At 43.5% G+C, this 11,646-nt stretch overlaps 1 protein-coding gene and 1 long non-coding RNA gene across 30 annotated transcripts in view; one reads left to right on the top strand and one right to left on the bottom strand.

Moving 5' to 3' along the window:
* Positions 1-888: 888 nt before the first annotated feature.
* On the bottom strand, positions 889-6,907 carry LOC126990356 (dynein heavy chain-like protein 2). Of its 29 annotated transcripts, XM_050848944.1 has the most exons (4): positions 6,089-6,412; positions 2,128-2,387; positions 1,776-2,037; positions 889-1,745 (listed from the first exon to the last, which is right to left on the bottom strand). In XM_050848944.1, the coding sequence occupies exons 1-4, from the start codon at positions 6,410-6,412 to the stop codon at positions 1,056-1,058; spliced, it is 1,536 nt and encodes a 511-aa protein (XP_050704901.1). In that variant the 3' UTR covers positions 889-1,055. The 29 variants fall into 29 exon arrangements, with proteins under 29 accessions (XP_050704901.1, XP_050704905.1, XP_050704911.1 ...); XM_050848948.1 differs by lacking the exons at positions 1,776-2,037; positions 2,128-2,387 and adding an exon at positions 4,952-5,596 and having other exon boundaries at positions 889-1,118; positions 5,627-6,907; XM_050848954.1 differs by lacking the exons at positions 1,776-2,037; positions 2,128-2,387 and adding an exon at positions 4,952-5,596 and having other exon boundaries at positions 889-1,118; positions 5,657-6,906.
* Positions 6,908-10,586: 3,679 nt separating this feature from the next.
* The window catches only part of LOC126990357 (uncharacterized), a 1,160-nt gene continuing 100 nt past the window's right edge, over positions 10,587-11,646 (top strand). The window contains exons 1-2 of the long non-coding RNA XR_007744245.1: positions 10,587-10,735; positions 10,877-11,646. The exon at positions 10,877-11,646 is cut by the window's right edge and continues 100 nt beyond it. This is a non-coding gene — a long non-coding RNA (uncharacterized LOC126990357). The remainder of the gene's footprint in view (positions 10,736-10,876) is intronic.

The raw sequence follows: 11,646 nt of genomic DNA, 5'->3' as shown, positions 1-11,646 counted from the left end.
ACCACCACCATGAAGACCGTTCCAACAAAGAAGAAGTTCATAATTGTTTACTGAAAGTTTATGAAATTAAGAAGAGTTACGGTTTTGTCACAGAAAACCAAACTGGGATTGAAAACAGAATGGCCTCCGGAACACAGACCGGGCATGGAAAATAATTCTCTCGGGTCTTCCTCCGACACACGACGGCGAGAAATTGGGAAGTAAAGTCTGGTGTGTGTGTGTGTGTGTGTGTGTGTGTGTGTGTGGGTGTGTGTGTGTTTGTGTGTTGCCAAGAAAGTAAAAAGAATGACATAAGAAGAGAAAAGGAAAAATATATTCAATCACAGAACATTCAATAACAAGATATCTATATTCTCTAAGCACGACCCAAAAAGTAAAAATAAGAAGAAACAAGAAAACAAGACTAGAAAACGAGAAAATAAGAAAAGAAAAGAAGGAGGAGGAGGAGGAGGAGGAATCGTTAGGTTTGATGAGATAAGCATAGAATGAAAAAAGCTAATGTCTCGTCCTCTCTCTCTCTCTCTCTCTCTCTCTCTCTCTCTCTCTCTCTCTCTCTCTCTCTCTCTCTCTCTCTCTCTCTCTCTCTCTCTCTCTCTCTCTCTCTCTCTCTCTCTCTCTCCTCTCATCGTTCTCTCTCCTTTCCTCCTCTTCGTGCTTCTCCTTCTCCTCCTCCTCCTTTATTTAATATTACTCTTATTTATATTATTATTTTCTTATTTCTTTCTTATCTTAAATCGTTCTCTTCCCCCCCCCCCCACACCTCCTCGTCCTCCTCCTTCTCCTCCTATCTCAAAAAGAGTTCATTCAGTCTGTTGGAAAGAGCTTACACCGGGTTTCCATAGGGACGCAAAGTGTAAGTGTTTATATTACAATGTTCACCATAGTAAGATAGATAGATAAGAAAAGACAAGAAAATATGGAACACTTTCTTAGGGATTTAGTTTTAGGATCCCATCGCAAGCAGCTGGGTGTTGAGGGGACATTTTGGTGGTGGTGGCTGTCGGTTTGGTGGAGAGTGGCAGCCTGTTCCCTCACACTGGTTATAGCTTCTGCTGCTACTGTCCCGCCCCCGCTGTCTTGTGTCGCTTGCTTAATTCTTCCCGTACGGCGCGGGCAACCTTCTTCAGTATTCTTTTCAGTAGTTTCTTCGCCACTTTTCCATTCCTTCTTGTGTTGGCGTCCTTATCCATCACGGGTGTGATTGAGACTGTCTGTTCGCGGACTATTCTCTCTTGTATGGTGATGATAAACTTCAATTCAGTTTCGTCCGTTTCTTCATCTCCAGTAACTTGATTTTCCTGATTTTCTGTAGCATCTTCGTAAGAAACAACCTTCCGTTGATTGACAACTTTTTCTTCTGTTACGGAAGGAGTAATCTTTTCAATAACTGTCTCATTTCTCACAGCGGGAACCTTTTCCTCTGTTACAACAGGGACTTCTTCTTTCTCTTTAGAAACAGTGACAATCTCTTCTGTAACCGAAGGGGCAGCCTGTTCAGTAACCTTCTTTTTTATCACAACGGGAACTTTTCCTTCTGTCGCCGTAGGGGCAGCCTGTTCAATACCCCTTTCTTGTGGGGCAACCCTTTCAATAACCCTTTCTTGTGGGGCATTCTGTTCAATAACCATTTCTTGTGGGACATTCTGTTCAACAACCCTTTCTTGTGGGGCATTCTGTTCAATAACCCTTTCTTGTGGGGCATTCTGTTCAATAACCCTTTCTTGTGGGGCATTCTGTTCAATAACCTCTTCTTGTGGGGCATTCTGTTCACTAACCCTTTCTTGTGGGACATTCTGTTCAATAACCCTTTCTTGTGGGGCATTCTGTTCAATAACCCTTTCTTGTGGGGCATTCTGTTCAATAACCCTTTCTTGTGGGGCATTCTGTTCAATAACCCTTTTTTGTGAGGCATTCTGTTCAATAACCCTTTCTTGTGGGGCATTCTGTTCAATAACACTTTCTTGTGTCACAACAGGAACTTTTTCTTCTGTCGCCGTAGGGGCGGCCTGTTCAATAGCCCTTTCTTGTGGGACAACCCTTTCAATAACCCTTTCTTGTGGGACAGACTGTTCAATAACCCTTTCTTGTGGGACATTCTGCTCAGTAACCCTTTCTTGTGGGACAGACTGTTCAATAACCCTTTCTTGTGGGACATTCTGCTCAGTAACCCTTTCTTGTGTCACATCAGGAACTTTTTCTTCTGTCGGCGAAGGGACAACTTTTTCTACAACCTCCTGTTGAGGGACTACCGGGACTTTTCCTTCTGTCACCGAGGGGATAATCTTTTCAATAACCTTCTTCTCCTCTGCCACGAGAGGAAGTTCTGCTTGCTCCTTAGAGACACTTACGATCTCCTGTGTCACCGAAGGGGCAGCCTCCTCAACAACCTTCTCCTTTGTCACAACGGGGAGTTTTTCTTCCGTCACCGAGGGCACAACATTTTCAATAACTTTCTCTTCTTTAACAACGTGGACTTTTCCTTCGGTCACCGTAGAGGGAATCTTTTCAGCAACGGTCTGATTTGTCACAACGGGGACTTTTTCTGCTACCACCGAAGGGGTAACGGGTTTAACAACTCGAGTCACAACGGAGTCTTTTCCTTCTCCCACCGAGGGCACATCCTTTCTAACAACCTTCGCCGGCGTCACAGCATGGACTGTCTTTTCAACGACAGCATTTGTTTCTTCAGCCTTTGCTTTTTCTTCCTTCATCTTGTTTTTCACGTCATCAACTTGGTGTTTCAAGTCTTCAATTGTTTCATTAAGATGTTTTTCGTTACGAACCTCTTTGATGTCGCTATTACACACATTCTTTTGGACTTCTTTTTGAATTACAGTTTCTTTCTCGACATCTTTTCCATCACTCTTCTCTGTAACATTCCTCTCCTCCACAGATGTCACATTAGTGCTTTCCTGTGAAGGTAGAAGTTCTTCTTTCTCTTTCACAACAACTTCATTCGTTATATTGCTGGCCAGAATCTCCTTTCTTTGCTCTGTTCGTTCTGCCTTCTCTGTAACATTCCTCTCCTCCACAGATGTCACATTAGTGCTTTCCTGTGAAGGTAGAAGTTCTTTCTCTTTCACAACAACTTCATTCGTTATATTGCTGGCCAGAATCTCCTTTATTTGCTCTGTTCCTATTGATTCGGTTTTGTTTTTAGCTTTGTCGTCCGCCCCTACTTTTGGAACGATAAGATTTGCGTCTTTATCGTCCTTCGGCTTTTCTTCAGTTCTATTGGTAAGAGGCTGTACTATTAATTCCTTCTTAACAACAACTTCCTCCTTTATTTCATTACCCTCTTCGTCCATTACCTTTCTAACGTCCACCGTTTGTGCAATGCTCCCGTTGTCTGTAGTCTGTACCGTCACTGTTTCACTCTCGGTCACAGATTTTTCACCCCGTTGTTTACCGTCCTCATCTACATCAGTCGTGGTTTCCGAAGTCTTTGATACAGTTCCGTTGGGTTTTACGTCAGTTTCCGTCGTCTTCTCAACAACTGTCTTTTTTCCGGTTTCTTGCCCTGTTTCATCGGTATTATTAAAGACTTTCCTTTCTATGGTCTTGGCGGTGTCAGTAGAGGCTATTTCTGAGGCTGTTTTCATTGGATCAGTAATCTTCGGTGATCCTTTAAGTAACCCCTTGTAAAGAATCCGGTATTCTTCCAGGGCGGCGATAACCTCTGCCACACAAGAGGGCCCCACCTCAGGGAGCCCCTGCAGACCCGGTAACCCAGAGCTCTCCACCTGAGCCCCGGCCACCACCACCATGAAGACGGTCCCAACAAAGAAGAAGTTCATAATTGTTTACTGAAAGTTTATGAAATTAAGAAGACTTACGGTTTTGTCACAGAAAACCAAACTGGGATTGAAAACAGAATGGCCTCCGGAACACAGACCGGGCATGGAAAATAATTATCTCGGGTCTTCCTCCGTTATAGGAACACACACGACGGCGAGAAATTGGGAAGTAAAGTCTGGTGTGTGTGTGTGTGTGTGTGTGTGTGTGTGTGTGTGTGTGTGTGTGTGTGTGTGTGTGTGTGTTTGTGTGTGGCCAAGAAAGTAAAAAGAATGACATAAGAAGAGAAAAGGAAAAATATATTCAATCACAGAACATTCAATAACAAGATATCTATATTCTCTAAGCACGACCCAAAAAGTAAAAATAAGAAGAAACAAGAAAACAAGACTAGAAAACGAGAAAATAAGAAAAGAAAAGAAGGAGGAGGAGGAGGAATCGTTAGGTTTGATGAGATAAGCATAGAATGAAAAAAGCTAATGTCTCGTCCTCTCTCTCTCTCTCTCTCTCTCTCTCTCTCTCTCTCTCTCTCTCTCTCTCTCTCTCTCTCTCTCTCTCTCTCTCTCTCTCTCTCTTCCATCTATATTGCTCTCTCTGTCTTAGTTACTTGATTCTTCCTTTCCTCTCTCTCTCTCTCTCTCTCTCTCTCTCTCTCTCTCTCTCTCTCTCTCTCTTTCATCTCTCTTTCTCTTTCCTCCTCTTCGTGCCTCTCCTCCTCCTCCTCCTTTATTTAATTATACTCTTATTTATATTATTATTTTCTTATTTCTTTCTTATTTTAAATCGTTCTTCCCCCCACCTCCTCGTCCTCCTCCTTCTCCTCCTATCTCAAAAGAGTTCATTCAGTCTGTTGGAAAGAGCTTACACCGGGTTTCCATAGGGACGCAAAGTGTAAGTGTTTATATTACAATGTTCACCATAGTAAGATAGATAGATAAGAAAAGACAAGAAAATATGGAACACTTTCTTAGGGATTTAGTTTTAGGATCCCATCGCAAGCAGCTGGGTGTTGAGGGGACATTTTGGTGGTGGTGGCTGTCGGTTTGGTGGAGAGTGGCAGCCTGTTCCCTCACACTGGTAACAGCTTCTGCTGCTACTGTCCCTGCCCCGCTGTGCTGTGTCGCTTGCTTAATTCTTCCCGGACGGCGCGGGCAACCTTCTTCATTATTCTTTTCAGTTGTTTCTTCGCCACTTTTCCATTCCTTCTTGTGTTGGCGTCCTTGTCCATCACGGGTGTGATCGAGACTGTCTGTTCGCGGACTATTCTCTCTTGTATGGTGATGATAAACTTCAATTCAGTTTCGTCCGTTTCTTCATCTTCAGTAATTTGATTTTCCTGATTTTCTGTAGCATCTTCGTAAGAAACAACCTTCCGTTGATTGACAACTTTTTCTTCTGTTACGGAAGGAGTAATCTTTTCAATAACTGTCTCATTTCTCACAGCGGGAACCTTTTCCTCTGTTACAACAGGGACTTCTTCTTTCTCTTTAGAAACAGTGACAATCTCTTCTGTAACCGAAGGGGCAGCCTGTTCAGTAACCTTCTTTTTTATCACAACAGGAACTTTTCCTTCTGTCGCCGTAGGGGCAGCCTGTTCAATAGCCCTTTCTTGTGGGGCAACCCTTTCTTGTGGGGCATTCTGTTCAATAACCCTTTCTTGTGGGGCATTCTGTTCAATAACCATTTCTTGTGGGACATTCTGTTCAACAATCCTTTCTTGTGGGGCATTCTGTTCAATAACCCTTTCTTGTGGGGCATTCTGTTCAATAACCCTTTCTTGTGGGGCATTCTGTTCAATAACCTCTTCTTGTGGGGCATTCTGTTCAATAACCCTTTCTTGTGGGACATTCTGATCAATAACCCTTTCTTGTGGGGCATTCTGTTCAATAACCCTTTCTTGTGGGGCATTCTGTTCAATAACACTTTCTTGTGTCACAACAGGAACTTTTTCTTCTGTCGCTGTAGGGGCGGCCTGTTCAATAGCCCTTTCTTGTGGGACAACCCTTTCAATAACCCTTTCTTGTGGGACAGACTGTTCAATAACCCTTTCTTGTGGGACATTCTGCTCAATAACCCTTTCTTGTGTCACAACAGGAACTTTTTCTTCTGTCGGCGAAGGGACAACTTTTTCTACAACCTCCTGTTGAGGGACTACCGGGACTTTTCCTTCTGTCACCGAGGGGATAATCTTTTCAATAACCTTCTTCTCCTCTGCCACGAGAGGAAGTTCTGCTTGCTCCTTAGACACACTTACGATCTCCTGTGTCACCGAAGGGGCAGCCTCCTCAACAACCTTCTCCTTTGTCACAACGGGGAGTTTTTCTTCCGTCACCGAGGGCACAACCTTTTCAATAACTTTCTCTTCTTTAACAACGTGGACTTTTCCTTCGGTCACCGTAGGGGGAATCTTTTCAGCAACGGTCTGATTTGTCACAACGGGTACTTTTTCTGCTACCACCGAAGGGGTAACGGGTTCAACAACTCGAGTCACAACGGAGTCTTTTCCTTCTCCCACCGAGGGCACATCCTTTCTAACAACCTTCGCCGGCGTCACAGCAGGGACTGTCTTTTCAACGACAGCATTTGTTTCTTCAGCCTTTGCTTTTTCTTCCTTCATCTTGTTTTTCACGTCATCAACTTGGTGTTTCAAGTCTTCAATTGTTTCATTAAGATGTTTTTCGTTACGAACCTCTTTGATGTCGCTATTACACACATTCTTTTGGACTTCTTTTTGAATTACAGTTTCTTTCTCGACATCTTTTCCATCACTCTTCTCTGTAATATTCTTCTTCTCCACAGATGTCACTTTCGTGCTTTCCTGTGAAGGTAGAAGTTCTTCTTTCTCTTTCACAACAACTTCATTCGTTATATTGCTGGCCAGAATCTCCTTTCTTTGCTCTGTTCGTTCTGCCTTCTCTGTAACATTCCTCTCCTCCACAGATGTCACTTTCGTGCTTTCCTGTGAAGGTAGAAGTTCTTCTTTCTCTTTCACAACAACATCATTCGTTATATTGCTGGGCAGAATCTCCTTTCTTTGTTCTGTTCGTTCTGCCTTCTCAAGTCCATCATCCTTCTCTGTAACATTCCTCTCCTCCACAGATGTCACATTAGTGCTTTCCTGTGAAGGTAGAAGTTCTTCTTTCTCTTTCACAACAACATCATTCGTTGTATTGCTGGGCAAAATCTCCTTTCTTTGCTCTGTTCGTTTTGATTCGGTTTTGTTTTTACCTTTGTCGTCCGCCCCTACTTTTGGAACGATAAGATTTGCGTCTTTATCGTCCTTCGGCTTTTCTTCAGTTCTATTGGTAAGAGGCTGTACTATTAATTCCTTCTTAACAACAACTTCCTGCTTTATTTCATTACCCTCTTCGTCCATTACCTTTCTAACGTCCACCGTTTGTGCAATGCTCCCATTGTCTGGAGTCTGTACCGTCACTGTTTCACTCTCGGTCACAGATTTTTCACCCCGTTGTTTACCGTCCTCATCTACATCAGTCGTGGTTTCCGAAGTCTTTGATACAGTTCCGTTGGGTTTTACGTCAGTTTCCGTCGTCTTCTCAAGAACTGTCTTTTTTCCGGTTTCTTGCCCCGTTTCATCGGTATTATTAAAGACTTTCCGTTCTATGGCCTTAACGGTTTCGGTAGAGGCTATTTCTGAGGTTGTCTTCATTGTATCAGTCATCTTCGGTGATTCTTTTAGTCGCCCCTCGTACAGAGATCTGTACTCTTCCAGAGCGGCAATCACCTGTGCCACACAAGAAAACCCCACCTCAGGGAGCCCCTGCAGCCCCGGGACCCCGGAGCTCTCCACCTGCTGCCCGGCCACCAGCACTGTGACGATCGTTGCAACAAAGAAAAGGTTCATGATTGCTGAAGGAAAGTTTATAAAATTAAGAAGAGTTACGGTTTTGTCACAGAAAACCAAACTGGGATTGAAAACAGAATGGCCTCCGGAACACAGACCGGGCATGGAAAATAATCCTCTCGGGTCTTCCTCCGTTATAGGAACACACACGTCGGCGAGAAATTGGGATGTAAAGTCTGGTGTGTGTGTGTGTGTGTGTGTGTGTGTGTGTGTGTGTGTGTGTGTGTGTGTGTGTGTGTGTGTGTGTGTGTGTGTGTGTGTGTGTGTGTGTGTGTGTGTGTGTGTGTGTGGCCAAGAAAGTAAAAAGAATGACATACGAAGAGAAAAGGAAAAATATATTCAATCACAGAACATTCAATAACAAGATATCTATATTCTCTAAGCACGACCCAAAAAGAAAAAATAAGAAGAAACAAGAAAACAAGACTAGAAAACGAGAAAATAAGAAAAGAAAAGAAAAGAAGGAGGAGGAGGAGGAATCGTTAGGTTTGAAGAGATAAGCATAGAATGAAAAAAGCTAATGTCTCGTCCTCTCTCTCTCTCTCTCTCTCTCTCTCTCTCTCTCTCTCTCTCTCTCTCTCTCTCTCTCTCTCTCTCTCTCTCTCTCTTCCATCTATATTGCTCTCACTGTCTTAGTTACTTGATTCTTCCTTTCCTCTCTCTCTCTCTCTCTCTCTCTCTCTCTCTCTCTCTCTCTCTCTCTCTCTCTCTCTCTCTCTCTCTCTCTCTCTCTCTCTCTCTCTCTCTCTCTCTCTCTCTCTCTCTCTCTTCCACCCACATTCATCTCTTTCATCGTTCTCTTTCCTTTCCTCCTCTTCGTGCCTCTCCTCCTCCTCCTCCTCCTTTATTTAATATTACTCTTATTCATATTATTATTTTCTTATTTCTTTCTTATTTTAAATCGTTCTCTTCCCCCCCTCCCCCCCCCTCCTCGTCCTCCTCCTTCTCCTCCTATCTCAAAAAGAGTTGATTCAGTCTGTTGGAAAGAGCTTACACCGGGTTTCCATAGGGACGCAAAGTGTAAGTGTTTATACTACAATGTTCACCATAGTAAGATAGATAGATAAGAAAAGACAAGAAAATATGGAACACTTTCTTAGGGATTTAGTTTTAGGATCCCATCGCAAGCAGCTGGGTGTTGAGGGGACATTTTGGTGGTGGTGGCTGTCGGTTTGGTGGAGAGTGGCAGCCTGTTCCCTCACACTGGTTACAGCTTCTGCTGCTACTGTCCCTGCCCCGCTGTCTTTTGTTCCTTGCTTAATTCTTCCCGTACGGCGCGGGCAACCTTCTTCATTATTCTTTTCAGTTGTTTCTTCGCCACTTTTCCATTCCTTCTTGTGTTGGCGTCCTTGTCCATCACGGGTGTGATCGAGACTGTCTGTTCGCGGACTATTCTCTCTTGTATGGTGATGATAAACTTCAATTCAGTTTCGTCCGTTTCTTCATCTCCAGTAACTTGATTTTCCTGATTTTCTGTAGCATCTTCGTAAGAAACAACCTTCCGTTGATTGACAACTTTTTCTTCTGTTACGGAAGGAGTAATCTTTTCAATAACTGTCTCATTTCTCACAGCGGGAACCTTTTCCTCTGTTACAACAGGGACTTCTTCTTTCTCTTTAGAAACAGTGACAATCTCTTCTGTAACCGAAGGGGCAGCCTGTTCAGTAACCTTCTTTTTTATCACAACAGGAACTTTTCCTTCTGTCGCCGTAGGGGCAGCCTGTTCAATAGCCCTTTCTTGTGGGGCAACCCTTTCTTGTGGGGCATTCTGTTCAATAACCCTTTCTTGTGGGGCATTCTGTTCAATAACCATTTCTTGTGGGACATTCTGTTCAACAATCCTTTCTTGTGGGGCATTCTGTTCAATAACCCCTTCTTGTGGGGCATTCTGTTCAATAACCCTTTCTTGTGGGGCATTCTGTTCAATAACCTCTTCTTGTGGGGCATTCTGTTCAATAACCCTTTCTTGTGGGGCATTCTGTTCAATAACCTCTTCTTGTGGGGCATTCTGTTCAATAACCCTTTCTTGTGGGACATTCTGATCAATAACCCTTTCTTGTGGGGCATTCTGTTCAATAACCCTTTCTTGTGGGGCATTCTGTTCAATAACCCTTTCTTGTGAGGCATTCTGTTCAATAACCCTTTCTTGTGGGACATTCTGTTCAATAACACTTTCTTGTGTCACAACAGGAACTTTTTCTTCTGTCGCCGTAGGGGCGGCCTGTTCAATAGCCCTTTCTTGTGGGACAACCCTTTCAATAACCCTTTCTTGTGGGACAGACTGTTCAATAACCCTTTCTTGTGGGACATTCTGCTCAGTAACCCTTTCTTGTGTCACATCAGGAACTTTTTCTTCTGTCGGCGAAGGGACAACTTTTTCAACAACCTCCTGTTGAGGGACTACCGGGACTTTTCCTTCTGTCACCGAGGGGATAATCTTTTCAATAACCTTCTTCTCCTCTGCCACGAGAGGAAGTTCTGCTTGCTCCTTAGAGATACTTACGATCTCCTGTGTCACCGAAGGGGCAGCCTGCTCAACAACCTTCTCCTTTGTCACAACGGGGAGTTTTTCTTCCGTCACCGAGGGCACAACCTTTTCAATAACTTTCTCTTCTTTAACAACGTGGACTTTTCCTTCGGTCACCGTAGGGGGAATCTTTTCAGCAACGGTCTGATTTGTCACAACGGGTACTTTTTCTGCTACCACCGAAGGGGTAACGGGTTCAACAACTCGAGTCACAACGGAGTCTTTTCCTTCTCCCACCGAGGGCACATCCTTTCTAACAACCTTCGCCGGCGTCACAGCAGGGACTGTCTTTTCAACGACAGCATTTGTTTCTTCAGCCTTTGCTTTTTCTTCCTTCATCTTGTTTTTCACGTCATCAACTTGATGTTTCAAGTCTTCAATTGTTTCATTAAGATGTTTTTCGTTACGAACCTCTTTGATGTCGCTATTACACACATTCTTTTGGACTTCTTTTTGAATTACAGTTTCCTTCTCGACATCTTTTCCATCACTCTTCTCTGTAATATTCTTCTTCTCCACAGATGTCACTTTCGTGCTTTCCTGTGAAGGTAGAAGTTCTTCTTTCTCTTTCACAACAACTTCATTCGTTATATTGCTGGCCAGAATCTCCTTTCTTTGCTCTGTTCGTTCTGCCTTCTCTGTAACATTCCTCTCCTCCACAGATGTCACATTAGTGCTTTCCTGTGAAGGTAGAAGTTCTTCTTTCTCTTTCACAACAACATCATTCGTTATATTGCTGGCCAGAATCTCCTTTCTTTGCTCTGTTCGTTCTGCCTTCTCAAGTCCATCATCCTTCTCTGTAACATTCCTCTCCTTCACAGATGTCACATTAGTGCTTTCCTGTGAAGGTAGAAGTTCTTCTTTCTCTTTCACAACATCATTCGTTATATTGCTGGGCAGATTCTCCTTTATTTGCTCTGTTCGTTTTGATTCGGTTTTGTTTGTACCTTTGTCGTCCGCCCCTACTTTTGGAACGATTAGATTTGCGTCTTTATCGTCCTTCGGCTTTTCTTCAGTTCTATTGGTAAGAGGCTGTACTATTAATTCCTTCTTAACAACAACTTCCTCCTTTATTTCATTACCCTCTTCGTCCATTACCTTTCTAACGTCCACCGTTTGTGCAATGCTCCTGTTGTCTGGAGTCTGTACCGTCACTGTTTCACTCTCGGTCACAGATTTTTCACCCCGTTGTTTACCGTCCTCATCTACATCAGTCGTGGTTTCCGAAGTCTTTGATACAGTTCCGTTGGGTTTTACGTCAGTTTCCGTCGTCTTCTCAACAACTGTCTTTTTTCCGGTTTCTTGCCCCGTTTCATCGGTATTATTAAAGACTTTCCTTTCTATGGTCTTGGCGGTGTCAGTAGAGGCTATTTCTGAGGCTGTTTTCATTGGATCAGTAATCTTGGGTGATTCTTTAAGTGTCCCCTTGTAAAGAATCCGGTATTCTTCCAGGGCGGCG

Source organism: Eriocheir sinensis, unplaced genomic scaffold (genome assembly GCF_024679095.1).
Source record: "Eriocheir sinensis breed Jianghai 21 unplaced genomic scaffold, ASM2467909v1 Scaffold1583, whole genome shotgun sequence".
In the NCBI taxonomy this organism is placed as follows: Eukaryota; Metazoa; Arthropoda; class Malacostraca; order Decapoda; family Varunidae; genus Eriocheir; species Eriocheir sinensis.
Note: the sequence above shows the minus strand (reverse complement) of the source record. Positions and strands in the feature narration are given on the sequence as shown.

Bases quoted from the DNA above. Each gene is read 5' to 3' on its own strand.
- LOC126990356 (XM_050848935.1), bottom strand. From the start codon at position 6,412: ATGAAGGAAGAAAAAGCAAAGGCTGAAGAAACAAATGCTGTCGTTGAA. The intron at 2,127-5,797 runs GTTGTCCCACAA...GTTATTGAACAG, and splicing joins AAGAAAGGGTTATTGAAAGG to TCTGTCCCACAAGAAAGGGT. The intron at 1,746-1,775 runs GTTAGTGAACAG...CCACAAGAAGAG, and splicing joins AGAATGTCCCACAAGAAAGG to GTTATTGAACAGAATGCCCC.